The sequence below is a fragment of the Melanerpes formicivorus genome, unplaced genomic scaffold, assembly GCF_026170545.1.
Source record: "Melanerpes formicivorus ecotype bairdi unplaced genomic scaffold, bMelFor1.0.p_v2 SCAF_56, whole genome shotgun sequence".
Taxonomy (NCBI): Eukaryota; Metazoa; Chordata; class Aves; order Piciformes; family Picidae; genus Melanerpes; species Melanerpes formicivorus.
This window is the reverse complement of record NW_027142408.1, coordinates 2,177,280-2,195,711: the sequence shown is the minus strand read 5'-3', so window position 1 is coordinate 2,195,711 and position 18,432 is coordinate 2,177,280. Positions and strand designations below refer to the sequence as shown.

The 18,432-nt window shown below is 46.3% G+C and overlaps 1 protein-coding gene across 1 annotated transcript in view; it reads right to left on the bottom strand.

Annotated features, from left to right (window-relative positions):
- Window positions 1-295: 295 nt before the first annotated feature.
- STK3 (serine/threonine kinase 3) overlaps window positions 296-18,432 on the bottom strand; it is a 90,533-nt gene continuing 72,396 nt past the window's right edge. Inside the window, exon 11 of the mRNA XM_068161164.1 lies at window positions 296-3,785. Coding sequence (XP_068017265.1) covers window positions 3,627-3,785 — 159 coding nt within the window. The 3' untranslated portion in view covers window positions 296-3,626. The remainder of the gene's footprint in view (window positions 3,786-18,432) is intronic.

The following is an 18,432-nucleotide window of genomic DNA, read 5'->3' as shown; positions in this document are numbered from 1 at the left end:
CTTTAGCAACTTTAGACTGCAGAGAGAGGGACTTCCACAAAGCATGGAGGATTTCTGTCCTACACTGATCTCTTGAGATCCTCAGAGTGGTAGAGCTGGCAGCAAAGTCTTCAGGTGGAAAAACCTCACCATGTCCAGAGCTGACTTTGAGAGGTGTGGCTTTCTGCACTCAAGCTGGGCTCACAGGATCACAGGAAGGAGATTCAAGCCTGAGAGATGACTGCTGAAAGCAACATGACTGGCTCCTGTTGACATAGTACCACTGCAGCTAGAATGAACAACAAGACAGCAATCATACATGAAAAAGTAGCTTTTATTACAAATGTTTAGTAATAGGTAAGGAGTTCTCAATTTTAAGTTTTCTGGTTTACTCACTAGACCTAGACATACAAACCCAGAAGCAAACAAGGAAATTGTTGGGCTACAGTTGTACTGAGGGTTAACTTGTCAGTAGTTCTATCAGATTTCCTGCAAGGCTTGCTTTTAAAATGTCTTACTTCTTGTACTGCTGGCTTTTCTTCACAGAGGTGCTCACCCTCCAGTAGAGATGTGTAGTCATCAGCATGGATGGTTTGATTCATGTGTATGACCAGAAGACAGAAAAAAGCAGCCCTCTCCATCTCTCAGTATAAAATCTATTTCTGTATGCTGTGCTGGCACTTCATTTAGAGCCCAGTACCACTGTGGCTTCCGAAGCCAGAAAGCAGCCCTGGCACTGACTGCAGCCAGAAGGACATTACTGAGTTAATGTTAATTGTTGGGAGTATTCTTTGGTCACGAATGCCCTGGATCCACCCCCTTCACAGTGGATCAGAAGCTATTTTTCTCTCAGTTTAAGTAGCTTGCTCAGCACAGGTGGCCCAACAAAGCTGTGGGTGCCTCCTCCCTGGAAGTTTCCAGTGCCAGGTTGGATGGGAGCAACCTGGTCTAGTGGAAGGTGTCCACAGCAGGGGGGTGGAACTAGATGACCTTTCAGCTCCCTTCCAACCCAAACCATGCAGGGATTCTGGGCTTTTTACTTTATTCCATGGCTTTCAGATTTTTCTCCTGCATGTATAATCCACACCTGTGTGCATGCCTGTGCACAGAAGGTGACTTGTTTCAATGGAGGATGTCCTTTGTCTTCTGATACCCTTTAGACTGCAACAGCTCTAGGCTAAAAAAGGCCTTTTACTGGAGTCCCTCTGGACAGGCAATTCCTGCTTGGTGCACTGCACTGCTGAAGTTTGCAGAGCACACAAGACATGACAGCAGTGACTGCTTTATTATCTTGTCTGTTACACTGCAAACCAAAGGCTTGCTTTTGGTGGGAAAAGGTTGAGAAAATAAAGGAAAAGCAAGCTGCAAATGGTGCAAGCAGGAGTGCCTGGACAAAAACACCTGGCTTCCAAGGCACACCAAGAAGAGGTGAGCTGGGCTCCCCTCCTGATGGTTTCAATCTGTTTTGTATGTATTTCTTATAGAGAGAGACATGCTTATGTGTGTGTGCATCCATACACAAATATGTGTATGCACACACACAGTGGAGTCTTCAGGAACACCAAGGCCATGAATTCTAAAGTAATTTTAAAGAAATCACCCCATAGCACAGGGGGAGCTTGGTGGTGCTCTGCTGCTCCACGATGATCCCAATCCAATGCCACCGTGCTGGCATTGCACCGCTTTTGACTTGCCCTCCCTTTGGTGTACAAATGTGAGGCAGGAGACCAGCAGGTGAATTTTATCTTGCCTAAAGCAATTTTTATAGATCTTCTGTGTTCTTGCTTTTTCATGAGGGATGCTCATTGCTGTATGAGAGATGAAGAGAGTGGAGGAGAAGGATGTTCTAATAATCACAATGAGGATCTGTGTGACCCTAGGGGTTAGACGCTGCAGCATGGTGTGCACGCACACACACAGACACAGAATGACAGTGACAGCAATGGCTCTGCACAGCTCAACCCCAGGCATGGGCCCAGTATGGCTGCAGGTTGCTGAGCCTGCCAAAGCTTTTGGGTTCCTTCTGCACAAGCTTTATGATGCAATGCACCCCACTCTTCCATCTAATGGTCCACGTGTGCTGACGGTAAATGTTCAGCGGTAAGAGATGATTGCTGACTTCCAGAAAGCATTTAGCAGAAGATGCCCATACAGTAGTCACCTTAGAAATGGAACAGCTGAAGGCTGAATGCAAAGATCTTTTCAGCTGTCATTTACAGCAGCATAGCTATCACAGTGAGGTTATGCAGACAAAAGGCAACCCCAGGAAAGATACCAACAGAGAACGCAGCAGATTGTTCAGAAGGTGGATCGCGCTTTCTGCTAAGCCTGAAACAGTTCTTGCAATGTTATAAATTCTACCTACCAGACACCCCACAATATAAACCAGACAGAAGAATTTGTCAAAAGGCATCAAGAGCTTGGTCCTGCATTTCTGGTTCCCCAAAATCTACCATGGAAGACTACAGGAATTTTGAATGTTTAGCAACTGCAGGACAAGACCCCCTCAGGCGACGGCCAACTGTTGCTTCTTTTCAGTACTTATTCTCTAGAAGTAATAATCCCATTTTCTTTGGCTTTTAAATTACTACCCCTTCCTATCTATAATGTGAAACCAAACCAAACCTAAACCACTAACAACTCCCCTTTCCCCTCAAAACAGTGCTGAAAAATTAAATGAACAGAAAAAAAACCCCAACAACCATATCCAGGAAGTGTAGCTGCTACTTCATTAGAAAAATAGGGTGCAATATAGAGGTTTACACTGGTCAGAACTGCAGTAGCAATTGGAAATTTCCACTGAAGGAGTGACTGCAAGTATTGCTTCTCCTGAGCAACAGAAGAATCCAGACTGATTAGGCACTTGGTTTGTTCTGTTTAATGAGAGATCACTGGGTGTGTGTAAGAAGGACAGAAAGGCTCTCTAGAAGGATGCTCTGCATTGCTCAGCTACAGCCATAGCTTCTGCTTCAGCAGAGCAGGAAAAGCCTATGGCTTATTTGATGCTTAAATGCTAATGGTGTGAATGGGCTGGATACATGTTCAGGTGCTGCCCTGAACTGGGATGCCTGCTGAAACTGAAGTTTTAAAAGACAGCACAGTGGTGAGCTGCTTTCCATTATGCTCCAAGGACGACTTTATCTCACCTGGCCTCTGCTCTCCACAGTATGACCTCAATACCTCCTCATCAAAAAAACAAACCAAAAAAAAAACCAAACAGGCATAAAATAAATAGGATAACCAAAGATTACATAATAAATATGGTACTAAGTGGGAAGAAAATATATTGCAACATAAGGCCCTGTAGTGTTGCACAATCAAGAACCGGCTCCAGGCGCTCCCAAACACAACTCCTAATGTACAACACCAAGTTACCACTACCCACCTGGAAGAGATTGGGAAGTAACAGATTAAATCATAGCATCTGTGACACTGGACATGTGCAAACACAGCCAGGTGGCACTGTGTGTCACTGCCCTGGCAGAGCACTGGATGTATTCTCTTGCACTGCTCCAATTGTCATTGCTTGTGAAGGAAAAGTCAAAAGATTGGCTTTTTGAAAACTCTCCTAATGGAATTCCTTCAGACTTACAAAGTTCCCAGTGGCCACACTGACTCAGAATATTGACTCTGAAAGCAAAAGGAGCTCAGAAGTTTTGTTGCCTCCTTTTCTTTGCATCCATGGCATCTAGGATAGGTTGTCTCTTTGCAGTGTACCTCTGGCGAAGCTCCTCAATTTCTCGTTCCATCATAGGGTCCAAAGCCTTTAGCCTCATCTGTAGCTCTTCTAAACTCAGATTCTTTAACTGCAACACAACCAAGAGCAGAACACAAAACACAAAAAGGATTAAACACTTACAACACAAATGAAAACCACCAACCTCCATAACCCTTTAAGTCACAGTTAGAGAGTCACAGAATCCTTTCAGTTGGAAGAGACCTTTAAGATCGTCCAGTCCCAACCTTCAACCTAAGACCACCACAGCCATTAAACCATTTCCTGAAGTGAACAGCCATTGCCCAAGGTGATACTCTGGGAACTTCCCTGCAGAACTGGCTATGGAGCCTGGTGAAAGAGTCCAAAATGGTTAGGCCGCACCTCGAGTCCTGTGTCCAGTTCTGGGCCCCTCAGTTTAGGAAGAAGGTTGCCTTGCTGGAAGGTGTCCAGAGAAGGGCAACAAAGTTGGTGAGGGGTTTGGAACACAGCCCTGTGAGGAGAGACTGAGGGAGCTGGGGCTGCTTAGCCTGGAAAGGAAGAGGCTCAGGGGTGACCTTATTGCTCTCTACAACTACCTGAAGGGAGGCTGTAGCCACGCAGAGATTGGTCTCTTCTCCCAGGCAGCCAGCACCAGAACAAGAGGACACAGTCTCAGGCTGTGTCAGGGGAGATTTAGGCTGGATGTTAGGAAGAAGTTCTACACAGAGAGAGAGATTGGCCATTGGAATGGGCTGCCTGGGGAGGTGGTGGAGTCACCATCACTGGAGGTGTTCAGGAGGAGACTTGATGGGGTGCTTGGTGCCATGGGTTAGTTGATTAGGTGGGTTGGATTGGTTGATAGGTTTGACACAATGATCTTGAAGGTCTCTTCCAACATGGTTTATTATTCTATTATTCTATTATTTCCTTGAAATCAGCAGCTGGAGGCAAGTTTTGTAGGTGGAGTGTACTGTTCCAAGCCAGGTTGGATGAGGCCTCCAGCAGCTGAGTCTAGCTGAGAGGTATCCCTGCCCATGGTGGGGTGGCTGGACAGGTCTCTTCTCTCTGAGTCCCTTCCAACCTGAGCCATTCTAGGACTGAGTCTTTTCTTCTTTTGTAGTTTTTTTTTTTTTAACAGGAGGTTGAAATCAAACTCACTTTGCATGTTAATTAATTTAATTACATTTTCCATTACAAGTAATTCATTAAATTACATTTTGAATTAGTTTCTGTCACCCAGGAGGCCACCAATGCTCTTTGCTGACTATTAGACGGGCAGGAGATCACAGCTGCAGTGCTTTTACACGCTTGGAGGCTATGTGTGCACACACACAACTGCTTGTGTAACCAAAAGCCAGGAAACAATCAGAGAGCTTTATCAAAACATAAACACAGGGCACCCTGAACTGAAAAATAAACCCAAGCCAAGCACTCTTCAAACCTTACAAACAGGTTGCAAATAAACAGAGGGCTACAGTTTAACTGGCATTGAACTAAAGCATGCCACAGGTTGCACAGGGATAGTCATGCAGGTAAATTATTTTGCTTAATCAAATACTTACTGAATTGCAGCCTTTGGGGGAGGCCTGACAACCAGCTGCTGGAGGGAACAGCAGGGCAGGCCTTCAGAGGGGCTTTGTGATAAGAAAGACAAGGCACCTGTTTTCCTCAACAGGCTGCTGCCAGAAGCAGTCAAAGCAAATTGCTAAGAGTGTTTGAATGAGCCATGAAATGATTTCCTGAATTCATGGCAGGGAGCTACCTTTGACCAAGGGCTTTTCTTTGTAACAACATTTGCTCACAATGCTCAACAGTTCCTTCCATTTCATCCATTACAAATGACAGATGAGAGAAGAAGGAAATCGCTTAATTGGCTCCCTGGATGCTGCAAATAAAGGTTGGAGTCTTGTCAGGTGCTGGGGCACATTAGAATCAGAGAATCATGGAATCATTCAGGTTGGACAAGACCCTGAGATTATCAGGTCCAACCATTAACCCTACTCCACCAAGTTCCCCACTGAACCCTGTTGCTAAGTGCCACATCTAAATGACCTTTAAACACCTCCAGGCTTGGTGACTCCATCACCTCCCTGGGCAGCCTCTTCCAAAGCCTGACCACCCCTGCAGGGAAAAAAAATCCTAACATCAGCCTAAACCTCCCCTGGTGCAGCTTGAGGCCATTCCCTCTTGTTCTATCACTAATTACCTGTGAGAAGAGAAGTGGTCAACAGATGTGGTCCTAGCACTGTGCCACGAGGAGCACCACCTGTGACCGGCTGCCAGCTGGATTGAACTCCATTGCCCAGCACTCTCAGGGCTCAGCCAGTGTTTGGTCCAGCACAGCCTGTGCTCAGCCAAGCCAAGCAGCAGCCAGCTCTGTCCTGAGAATTCCATGGGAAACAATGTCAAAGGGAAACTGCCATAAATCTACTTCTCACATATGCTCCCTTTGGCTCTCCCGTGTACTTTTCTCCCGATGGAGCTCAGCGCCTCTCTGCACTTCTATTGTCAGCATTGCCTACGTGCCAATTACTCCTCACTGAGCATGACAAACAGCAGCAAATTTCAAACAGCACAAATAATTTCATCCTAGGGAAGGGATAATCTATATCTGTGTTTGCAAATATTCTGACATTGCAAACAAGCACACCACCTAGCTCAGGGTGGGGAAAAGAAAACCTTTTCTGCATCCACCTACTCCTGAGTCAATACTTTGCTCAGGAATCTAGGGCAGCCTTCCATCCAGACAGTCTGATTTCTTTTCCCTGAGGAATGAAATGCTGCTTTTGATCTTTATTTCTATCATTTATTATTTATTTATTGTTTTGAGGCACAGAAATTAGCAACACACATTGCTAAACCCAGTGCTAAGCCCAGCGTTGTGACTTCTACTAATAGACTACTTAAGTAACTGCACATTGTCTTAAAGAGGGGGTGCAGCTCAGAAATTCAGAGAGGAGCATCTGGAAACACAGGCACATTTTCAACTCATTTCAACTAGAAGATTCCTAGTGAGGATGAGAATTAAACCCCAGGTGCCAAAATATCCTCCAGGACCAAAGATCCTTCAGAGACCTCAGATGCACTCAGGAGGCTCATCAGCAGTGTCTCTCTCTCCCGTGGACAGTGAGAGGAAGAACGAGCTGCCTCCCAAAGAATTCAATATCCTTTGGTTTTCTGTACTCCTCCCAAGTGAAACACACAAGAAAGGATGAGGAAAAGGAATCAAAATTCCTCAGCCACCAGAACTTTTGCAGCAAAACCTGTTTCCATTTTCAGAGAAAGAAGATGAAACCCCTCACCATTTTCTTTCATTTAGAGTCCTCTGGTAAATGTAACCAGCACATGACAGACACCCTTCAGTGGAGATGCTCTTTTACAGCACTGCAATGTCAGAGAGCTTTGCAGTGTATGAACAGATGACAGTGCCAGTTCCCCTGGTTAACTGATCCAACCACAGCATGGATGAGAGGAGCAATAAACTATGGTGTTTAGCACCTGTGATAGGAGAAACATACCTGGGGCTTCGTGGGCAAGCAAAGGGACTGAGGAAGTCACTGCGAGTAACCCTGGGGGTGCTTGGTCAGCACTGCCACTGACAAACTATCCTGCCAGCTCTGGACCAGCCCAGGCAGCCATTTATTCCCTCTCAGCCACCACTGTAGGCATCAGGTTTGGACTGCACAGAACAGGCTGCAGCTGATGCAATCACAAAACCATGCTGCACTGAGAAACTTTCCCTCTTAATAAATTGTCAGAGAAGAATGTGATGGGTGAGCTTTTATTTACATTTCACATCAAGAAGCAGAGCCAGCAAACAGAATTAAATAGTCTTTAAAGATCACAGACAGCTGGGATGGAAAATAAAAGAGAAAGAGAATTAACTTTTAAAGCCTGAGAATGAGAATCTTTCCAAACAATCTCAGCCACATCACCCAGGGGACACAGGGAGCCAGCCACAGGACTCAGTGCACAGGGTGAATGAAGGCTGCTTGGGACATTCAGGCACAGACCCAGGTGGGATGCAGAGTGGTCTGAGAGTAGCTCTGAAGAAAGAGACTTAGGTGTGCTGGCTGACTGTTAATGCCATGCCTGGATGCCATGCAGCAGTATGTGACATTCAGGAAGGGTTTGCACACATGTGCACTCTTTCAGAGCAGCTACACAAACTTACTTGGCCAGCAGGAAAATTAGATGTGTACAGAAAAAAACCCTTTTCTCCTGAGAGGTCTGTTTGTTAACCTCCTCACTAAAGAGATTGCAATGCTTAAGAGAAGTGAGGGGGAAGAAATGAAAGCAAAGCTGCCTCCAGAGCCAGGTAACACAGAGTCATTTCTTCTACATGCTGGTGGATTCTCAAGACACAGCTGCACTCAGGGAAGCTCCACTGAAATGTGCTACAGCAAAGGACATTGGCTTTGCCTACAGAGAGACCAAGCTAACTGTCATCTCTCTGGGGCAGACTCCCAGTGCTGCAAGCTGGATGCCAGAAGCTCCTGCCCCACCTTCTCCTCTCCCTGACACAGGGGAAACTGTGGTGGAAGAAAGGTACCCATGGGAAAGAAGCTCCATCAACCTAAGCTTCCAGTGACAGAAGATCCTTTCAGCAGCACCAACTTAGGCTGGGACAACCAACCAGCAGAGAATCAGAGCATAAATTACCTTTTAACTGAGCTCTAGTTTTCAGCTGTTCAAAAGCAACAGAACAGATGAAGCATCATTAGCAAGCTTGCCTTAATGTGCCCATCCTCATTAAGCTGGGACACACTACAAATCCAGAAGCTGGGGCAGCTCTAGCCATGAAGTGATCCACCTGTGCTCAGAGCACAGGTCAGAGCTACAAATGCTGCAGCAAGAGCTGCACTCCCCCTGTGTGAAGGTGGCAGGAACCACTGCTAATCAGTCTGGGGGGTTAAGAAGCAGTCACTGAGTTATGCAGCTGAAGGAAAAACAGCTGAGTGTTACCATGCAAGGCTGGGTAAAGGCAGCACAGTTTACCATGGCACCAGAAGAATTTTTCCTGTGCAGAATCATTCTCACTCTGGGCAGTGCTGGCTGCAGGTGGATTGCCTTTTTCACATGTTTGCAAACAGAGACACACAAGGAGTTCTTTCTTCCTGATATGATGCAGGCATCTCCCAGAACCAACCTTGAGCAAGGGGAGTGTAACCATTTTCCCCTTTTTCAGTCTTTGAGTATAACTTCTTGCATCCCAGCTGGATCAGCTTCATTTTGATCCCTATTTTTAGCAAACCAAACAGTAATTACTTGCAGTCAATACTAATTCTGCCTGCAGGAGGACCCACATCACACCTTGCAGATTTTGTTCACAGCCCTACTCAAATCCTACTGACAAGCATTCAGGCCAAAGTGGGCACTTGAGAAGAACACAGATGTATTTCCCGAGAGAGCCAAGTGTTGTGGCAATAAGCTGAGAGGGAAGGAGATAAAGCAGAGCCAAAAAATGAACTCCCAGGAGGTCATTGAGGCAAAGGGTGCAATGCCAATCCTGACTACTGCCTTCCACCTGTGTCCAGCACAGGAGGGAGAAGGAAGGACAAAGCAAAGGGTGCAATGCAGATCCTGACTGCTGCCTTCCACCTGTGTCCAGCACAGGAGTGAGAAGGAAGGACAAAGCAAAGGGTGCAATGCCAATCCTGACTACTGCCTTCCACCTGTGTCCAGCACAGGAGGGAGAAGGAAGGACAAAGCAAAGGGTGCAATGCAGATCCTGACTGCTGCCTTCCACCTGTGTCCAGCACAGGAGTGAGAAGGAAGGACAAAGCAAAGGGTGCAATGCAAATCCTGACTACTGCCTTCCACCTGTGTCCAGCACAGGAGTGAGAAGGAAGGACAAAGCAAAGGGTGCAGTGTAAATCCTGACTACTGCCTTCCACCTGTGTCCAGCACAGGAGTGAGAAGGAAGGACATGCATCTGAGATCCTCAGTGGTGCTTGCACTCCATGGACTGAGGCAAAGGGGTCTGGAAGAGAGTCTGGAACTCATTAGCTGCCCTTGGCCAGCACATATCCATAGCCATCCAAAGTTTGCAGGGGCCAAAAGCCAAAGTTTTGGTGGATGTAGCACACTATAATCTCCATCCACCCCTGACAGCTAACAGAGGTAAATAAAGCTCTAGGCCTGTGATGTTTCCAATATGATAAAATTAGATGTCATTAGTAACTCTACAATGCATGAGTTACCTCTGCAAAGCCCCAGTCTATCACACTGAGGTATGGAGCACTGCCACGAAGCTGGTGCAAGGGAAGCAAGCAAAAACATTTTCAGGTTTTAAATTGTTAAGAAAATAGATATGCAGGCAAAAAATAATCTGTATCAAGTTTGTTGTGTTTACTTGAAAGAAACAAATTCTTCCTAGCAACTGCCTAAATGAATCTTGCAGATGCAGCATGCCTTATTAGAAGCCTTTGATTAAAAAAATATGGATTGTTAATGCTATATTCTGAGTCATCTATTTTCCCATCTGCTAGTAATTCCTACAACATGAACTATCAACAGAGTGGCTAACAACAATCATTTTCTATGGCAATTGCAGGAGTGGGTTGCCTATAGCACTTTCTAAGATTTAACCAGTGCATGCCTTGGATGGGTTTGTGCTCTCAGTGGCCTCAAGGAAGAGAAACTTTTTCTTTCCAGCTGTCCCCTCTGCTGAGCAGAGTTTTCTTTTCCCTAGTGGAATGAGCTCCACTGATGACTTGAAACTCTTTTTTACTGGCATAAAAAATTAAGAGTTGAGTCAGGATCAGACCTTGAACACAGAGAGTTTCACTTCAACGTGAGGAGAAACTCCTTTCCAGTGAGGGTGATGGCACACTGGGGCAGGCTGCCCAGAGAGGCTGCGGAGTCTCCTTCTCTGGAGACTTTCCAAACCCACCTGGATGCATTCCTGTGTGGACTACCCTAAGTGATCCTGCTTTGGCAGGGGGGTTGGACTGGATGATCTCTGGAGGTCCCTTCTGACCTGTAACATTCTGTGATTCACTGATTCTAATTTTTCTCATCCACAAAGATCTGTGAATCCCACCTGGGTAGCAGCTGTCTCAGGGCTGCATGCAAGGAAATGCTGCACAGCTCCTGTTCCCCCCAGCTGCTCCTGTGCAGCAGCAGCAGGGAGAACTGCTCTGTGCTTGCCTGTGCAGCAGGTCGTGCTGACCTTGTGTAAGCTGTGTCAGGTGAGGAGCTGTCTCAGGCAACCACATCAGAGCTCTAACTTGCTGCCATCCCCACCCCTGCTGTTGCTACAGCGGGCAAATCAGTCATGGCAACAAGCTTGGACAGGGCATGGAGTGAAAGCATTGACTTCAGAATGCCTGAGGAGCTAAGTTTTTGTTGCAAAACACAAAACATGGGGGTTACACAACTATGAAAAGGATCTAATTTCCTATCATTGGTTTTGACAGTTTGACAGAGAAGACCCAAAAGCCCAACTTCCCAAAGCCAAAGGCCATTCCACACGACTGCAGCGGTCTCAGGCCTTTTGGGGAGTAAAATAAGCACAGAGGACCAAGAGGAAATGAAAGACAGCCAGCTTCATGTCACTTGAAAAAGTCTTTTTAGGGATACACTTGTGCACCAATGTCTCATGATGAAACTCCTGTTTTCACTAGTAGAACTCTCTCTGCTGAGACATTAAAACTGGACAATTACCTTCACAACACAACACTAGTTCTTAGTCACCATCATCAAAGCTTTTCAGCTCTAGAAGGATTTTTGTTAGCTGCATAAAACTTCAACAGCAAACCACCAAGGGGAAAAGAAGGATTTCTGTAGCACTAGTGTATGCTATCATTTGCAGACCGCTGCCGAATACCATGCAGGGCTCTCTCCTCTGAGTGTAATAAGTACTGCCAGCCCTAAAACCCCAAAATCATGAGCTGGGGCCTTCACTTTCATGAAACTACCCTGAAAACTTAGATTCCTAAAATGAGGGAGGTTTAGGAGGAGGGAAGTGTGCTGTATTTTGCCTTTTCATGTCTGAGTCAGGAGGGGGCAACTAGAGTATAAACACTGCTGCAACTAAAAAGGCTGAAAGGTCGAGATAAAAATAACCTAGCAGCCAAGAGGTTCAGTGGGCAATTCTGAGTGGAGGAACTGCAGTTTAAGGCAAAGCACACACCACTGCACAACACAGTGGAAAATTAGCATCAATGCTAACAATTGCTGCCTGTCCCAATCTCACCCTGCTCCTGACCAAACCAGGCATGCAGTGTGTATCACTGTAGTGTGTATTAATGGCTTCTCACATCCTAAGCAGTTCAGATGTAATTAACATTGGGTGTTTTACCTCCTGTAGCAGCTGAAGCTCATGCAGGTGTGAGCTACAGGGTTTGCACCAAAATAAACAAACCAGAAACATCTGAACACAGGGAAACAAACTGCAAGCAATGGAAGTGGCAGCACTAAACACACAGTCATAAGCACCCTTGAGAGCGGATCTTTAGTAGTTGATAGATAATGAGTTTAACTAATAAGGATCTTTGAGGTCAAACCTTTAGTATCTGATAGATATGAGTTGAATAAATAAACTGAAGTGTACAGAAGGAAATCAGATCCTGCCCTTCCCTATGTCACTCTTTCCAGAGGGTATTCTTACATGAAATGGAGCCTGCTGAAGCACAACACTCACTTTGCCACCACTCTCTTGTCAGGATTGCTTCACCCATCACAGATATTTTGTAGAACTACTCTGAGGGTATTACAGGCAAAAATCCACACTTTGCAATGCCTTAGAGAGGACTTCAGTTGGTTTTTATGTACTGTGATTTTCTCTAGCAGGCATTTTTCTGTCCCAGCTTCATGGTACAGTTAGCTCCTAAGAACACGATAAAGGTTTACTGGCTGGGGCTCCCAACAAAGTAAATCATCTCAAGCTTAGGAATAAAAACTCCATCTGGCTGCTCACCATGCTGTTTAAACTTGACTGCAAATAGACCCACTAAGTGCTGATAGCACAGCAGCCCCCACACCTGATCTAAAAATAGAAAGGATTTTCCCCCTGGCCCTCTCTCCCCAAAGCATGAGAATTAAACCCAACCAACCAAGAAACCACAAAACACCTTTTAAATACTGCCAAGCAAAGATACAAAGCACTAAACCAAAAAGGAATTCTTCACCTAGAGCTCTCAGTGTGCTAAGCAGCATCAAATAGTGAGCAATTTCTCTCTTCATCAGTAGCTCTCCAGGGCCAGTGGTTTTTAGCTGTGCTTCAGCAGCAGCTCTGTTACAGTGCCCTGGAGCCCACCACAGCACATTTCAGCAAGCTGCAGCTATCATTCAGCAAGAGAAGCCCAAATGCTACCTTCATACTCAAGAAGTGCTCTCAAATGAAGGCACTGCCTCCTTGCCACCTGATTCTTCCAGGACAGGATCGTTTCTCACACGTCCAGTGCTACATTTTTGTCATGGCAATGCCACAATGAAGATTAACATTTCTGGGATGAAAGGCAATTTTAAAACCCCAATCCTATAGTCCAGAAATCTAGGGCAATTCCTAAGCAACAAATGCCAGGTTTCTACATCACTAGGAGAAGGAAGAAAAGACAGCAAAGACAGTAAAAAGCCAGTATTAAGTGAGCCAGCAGCTGGCAGAGGCCTGCGAAGTATGAGAGAGAGCAGAAGCTGAACGCAGCAACTGAACAAAGCCAGGGCTCAGCAAGGAGATTGAACTGAGCTGTTGGTCACAGGAGGGAGGAGATCCATGCCCCAGCAAAGCCTTCTGCCCTGGGAGAGGACAGCTGCTGAGCCCACCTGAGCTTAGGCACCAACACACAGCGTGTGGATGCTGTGAGAAGCAATCTGCTAGCTGGAGGCTCCCAGCACCTTCGCTAGACAGCACCAAGTTTTATCTTCTGTGCAGCTTTAGAGCTCTAAGAGACTCACTGCTGGCTGTTACAGAATGCCTGAGCCTGTCTGTACTCACATCTTTTTTCCTTTGGTCTGGTTTGCTGTGGCTCAGTTTTCCTAAGCACTGAAATACAGTTTCCTAAAGGATTCAGGTTCCCCACAGCAGCAGCACAGCCCAGAGAGTCCTGGGTGCAGAGAAGGGCTCTGTTCCCCTCCTGCTCTCCAGCCCACAGCCCACCAGCCAGCAGATATTGTGGCTCAAAACTGACTCAGGTTATTTGGAAACATTTTTTATCGTGGCTCAAGAACTGAGCAGCCTCTTTTGAAATCTCTTTACACTTTAAGCAGTACTTTATAAACCTGACCTAATGCTGCCTGCTTATTAAGTCTTATTTATAAAGCATGCCAGGCAGATACTGCAGAGCTTCCACTGGTTCATTAAAGTGGATTTCATTTTCCTTTTGTCAAGATGCACCAGCTCCCATTTGTGAAACACAGCTTAAACAAGCACTATCAAATAACCTTGAATCAGTCTGATGAAATCCACCTTGCAGTGGCCTCAAGTGGTGGGCAGCTACTGTCTTGCTTCTAATGCAGACTAAATTAGATCTAAACTAAGAGAACAAAGACAGAATGGGATAATCTGTCAAAAGCACCACTTACTTAGCAGCTTTTGAATCACACACAGAACCTTTTCCTTCACAGGCACGTAGCAGGATGCTCTCACTACAAGCAAGACACCAAGAAATATGCCCAAAGTAGGAGAAGACAGAACAAGACAAGAAGTGACCATCACTGCCATCAAAGCCCTGCACTCCAGAAGCTCATGTACCCACACATGCCTAAAAGCAACACTAAACTGCAAAATCAGCCCAAGCCATCCAGGCTATCTCAGCACTCAACACTTCACTATGACCTTGTCCTGTGCTCTGAAACAAGCCTCCCTGTGGCAAGCCTGATGCTGGTTCTCTGTTACTTCGGCAGCTCCACTTGTTCGCTGAAGAAGGCTCACCGATTCGGTGGCACGTTCACTTAATGAGCCCACAGCTGCCAAAATCAGCTGCCAAAGACATGCTTTATTATCAGATGTTTTGTCTGTGACTCAAACATTCATGCAACCAGGCCAAATATTATCACAGACCTTTTACCTCCACAGTGGTACCTCTTAGGAAGGGGGACAGTATTTGATCTGTTTGCTGTGTCACAGAGTACAGAACACCGCTGGTTTGGTTAATTACCTTTCTCCAGATGACAACCTGCACACCTAACTGTGATTTACCACTCAATGCAAACAGGTGCTGTGCAAGCTTTTCTGCCAACTCTGGTCATTAATCCCAGTCTCAAGTCACAGTGCTCACTGTTGCACTCCTGCATCTCTAGAGTAAATTCTGTCGGCCCCACTTGGACTGTTGCCACTCTCGTTAGTGATGCTGGCATTAAACGCCCATTCACAGAGTTGCTGTGTTGGCTTCTTCCACTCCTCACTCACTTCAATCCCAAAACACCATGAGCATGTTCTCTTGCTTTGAACACAACCTCAGAGAATCAGACACCACCTAGAGAATCATAGAATTGTTTTGGTTGGAAGAGAGCTTTAAGGTCACCAAGACCATTCACCTATCCCTGCCAAGCCCCTCACTAAGCCACATCCCTAAGCACCACATCTACACAGCTTTGGAATGCTTCCAAGGATGGCCATTCCACCACCTCCCTGGGCAGCCTCTTCCAATGCTTGGCTGCTCTTTTTTTCCTCTCATATCCAATCCAAACATCCCCTGGTGCAACTTGAGGCCAATTCCTCTCACCCTGTTGCTTGTGACCTGAGACAAGAGACCGACCCCCACCTGACTACAACCTCCTTTCACACAGTTGTGAAGAGCAATAAGGTCTTCCTTGAGCCTCCTCTTCTCCAGGCAACATCTCAATTCTGTTGCCTCTGCAATTAGCATCTCCACACATCTTCCACTCTGGGAAGATTTTCTGTTCACACTTAGGCCATCTGATGGTCTGCAGAGAGACCCCCAGTAATTATTAACTAGATGCCTGCTAACCTGGTTGATGCCAATGTTGCCAGAATGCCAACCACATTCACCAGATCCTGGCCATGAGAATAACAGCAGCAAAGGAGTAGTTCCAATCAATTAACAATTTCTCCTACCTCCACAAATGTGTTTTATTTGTAGTCTCCCAGGTAGCATCTCAGTGTGTAACACCTTGCCTAGAAGCAGCAATATTGCAAAGCTAGAAGGCAATTTAATCAGATTCATTTGCTTAACTGTGCTGCAAAGATTTCCTTTCTTGCACAGCAATTTAAGAGCCACTGAAATTTTAACAGCAGCATTGCTTGAAAATGGACAAATTTGCTGTTTACTGCTGCCATGGCAACCACAGAAAACTGTGTAAGGAAACACTGAGCAATAAAAGGATGAAAAGCCATAGAAACAGATAAGAATAGAAGCTGTGTCAGCACTGGACTTCAGGAAGAGTTTAGGCACAAACAATTAAGAGAGAAGGTGGGGAAACAGAAAAGGGCAGGTAAGGTGGAGAAAGCCAAAAGGCAGTTACAGGGCACACTGCCAGTGTCCTCCAGCAGAGATTACATAGAATCAGAGAGTCATTAAGGTTGAAAAAGACCTTTAAATTCATTGAGTCCAACCATAGCTCAGCTACCATGAGCACCAAACCATAGCCTGAAGCACCACTCCTAAGGCTTCTTGAACACCTCTGGGGATGGGGACTCCACCACCTCCCTGGGCAGCCTGTGCCAACCCCTCACCACACTCTCACTAAAGTTTTTCCTCATATCCAAACTAAACCTCCCCTGGCACAAGTCAAGCCCATTTCCTCTTGTCCTACCACTGGTTACCTGGGAGAAGAGACCAACAGCAGCTTCACTCCAACCTCCTTTCAGAGAGCTGTAGAGAGCACTGAGGTCTCACTCAGCCTTCCCTTCTCCAGACTAAACAACCCCAGCTCCCTCAGCTGCTCCTCATATGATGCCCTCCAAACCCCTCCCCAGCTTCATTGCTCTTCTCTGGACACCCTCCAGCCCTTCAATGTCTTTCCTATGCTGTGGTACCCTTATCAAGCAGTGCCCTCACCAGGGCCACGTACAGGGGCACCATCACTGCTCTGCTCCTGCTGGACACTGGTTTTGATCCAGGCCAGGAAGGTATTAGAGAAAAATTCAGCAGAGGTTATGAGAGCAGCTTGCTTGCTTGCTTACACCTCTTGCTTACAGCAGTATTGCTGCAGTATGGCATGGCACAAACAGTTAAAAGCCCTCAAAAGGAGAATACAGTAAGAGCTAAACTGCTGCCAGCCCTGCATGGTGCTCTGAAATTCCCTCTAGCAGAAGGAACTAACAATTGATTTAGGAAGTTATGAAGGAATTCAAATGTGGGGATCTATTTTCCTGTAGGTCACCCCACTACTGCAGTGTACAATAAATGTAAACCTGAGATGGTATCAATTCATCTCTGCTCCTCACCTTCCCAGAGACCTCTCACAGCAAACCTCCTGGAGCCTGACTCGTGTTTAACATGGAAGGCATACAGGCTGGATTAGCAGGACATTCCTACCTAGCAGCAACACATCTTTAATGCATTTCTTTCTCCCCAAATAAAAATGTTGTACAAATGCCTCTGTATCAAAGCTGCAATCAGCACATGGAGCACATGGAGCAGGCAAGTCAAAGTTTTGTGTACAGTAGAAGGAATAATACATTTACAGCTCTTTGTTTAAAGAATTAACCAAGCCAAAAATCAAAGCTCTCTCTAGCAAAACTCCTTTTTGGATGCTCTCCACTGCCCTGTATTGAGAGCACAATCAAGGAAAACCACGCTCCCTTCCCATCTCTCATTTCAAAGGAGGACAGAAAAGCAGATGGGATTCAAAGGGGAGTTCAAACCAAAGATGGTCAGTTGAGGTCAGAGACGTATGGAAACCATTAGCTAAAGAATGGAACTCTGGAACACAGAAGTTAGTTCAGGTGAGATGCACCCACACTGAAGACAAGAGTCTCATCAAGCCTCTTTCTGCACTGGATGTGATCTAATGACAGGAGGTAGCCAAGAAGGTCAGGCCTGCTGTGTGAAACCCTCGGGCTCCTGACTGCTTCCTTGTGCGAGATCTGCCAATGCTGCAGCTGCAGGGCGAGCTGGAGAGGGGTGGACAAAGGGGTGTCAGGGGGTTGAGGATGGCCACTTGACCCAGCTTTCTGGCTGCTTGACTGCTAGGACTGATACAGGGAGAGCAACAGAAATGAGCAGATGCCTCCCTTCTGCCATGCCTCTCTTCACAAACCTGATCTCCTTAGCGAGTCCGGGGTAAGATGGCACCCATCGATCCCTGGTTCCTAACTACAGGGGCCAAGGGCAATGTGCCAGCAGGCTGACTATTGACCTCAGATCACCACCTGTGCTTCAGCATAGCTACTGCTCTGGATGCCCCTTCTCAGAGGCCAATTAGCAGCAGTAGTATGGAAACTTGTATCAAATCAACTTCCTCTGAAATCTCCACCTTGGCTGAATTTGGACAACATGACTCACAAGTCTCTCTCTTACCTGCCTCACCAGTAGACAAGCTTGCTATTCACAGGCCTTCCAGAAGCTGGGGAGGGACTTTGTAGGGTGTCAGGGAGTGATAGGACTGGGGGGAATGGAACAAAACTAGAAATGGGTAGATTCAGATTGGATGTCAGGAAGAAGCTCTTCCCCATGAGGGTGGTGAGAGACTGGCACAGGTTGCCCAGGGAGGTGGTGGAAGCCTCATCCCTGGAGGTGTTTGCAGCCAGGCTGGATGTGGCTGTGAGCAACCTGCTGTAGTGTGAGGTGTCCCTGGCCATGGCAGGGGGCTTGGAACTGGCTGACCCTTGAGGCCCCTTCCAGCCC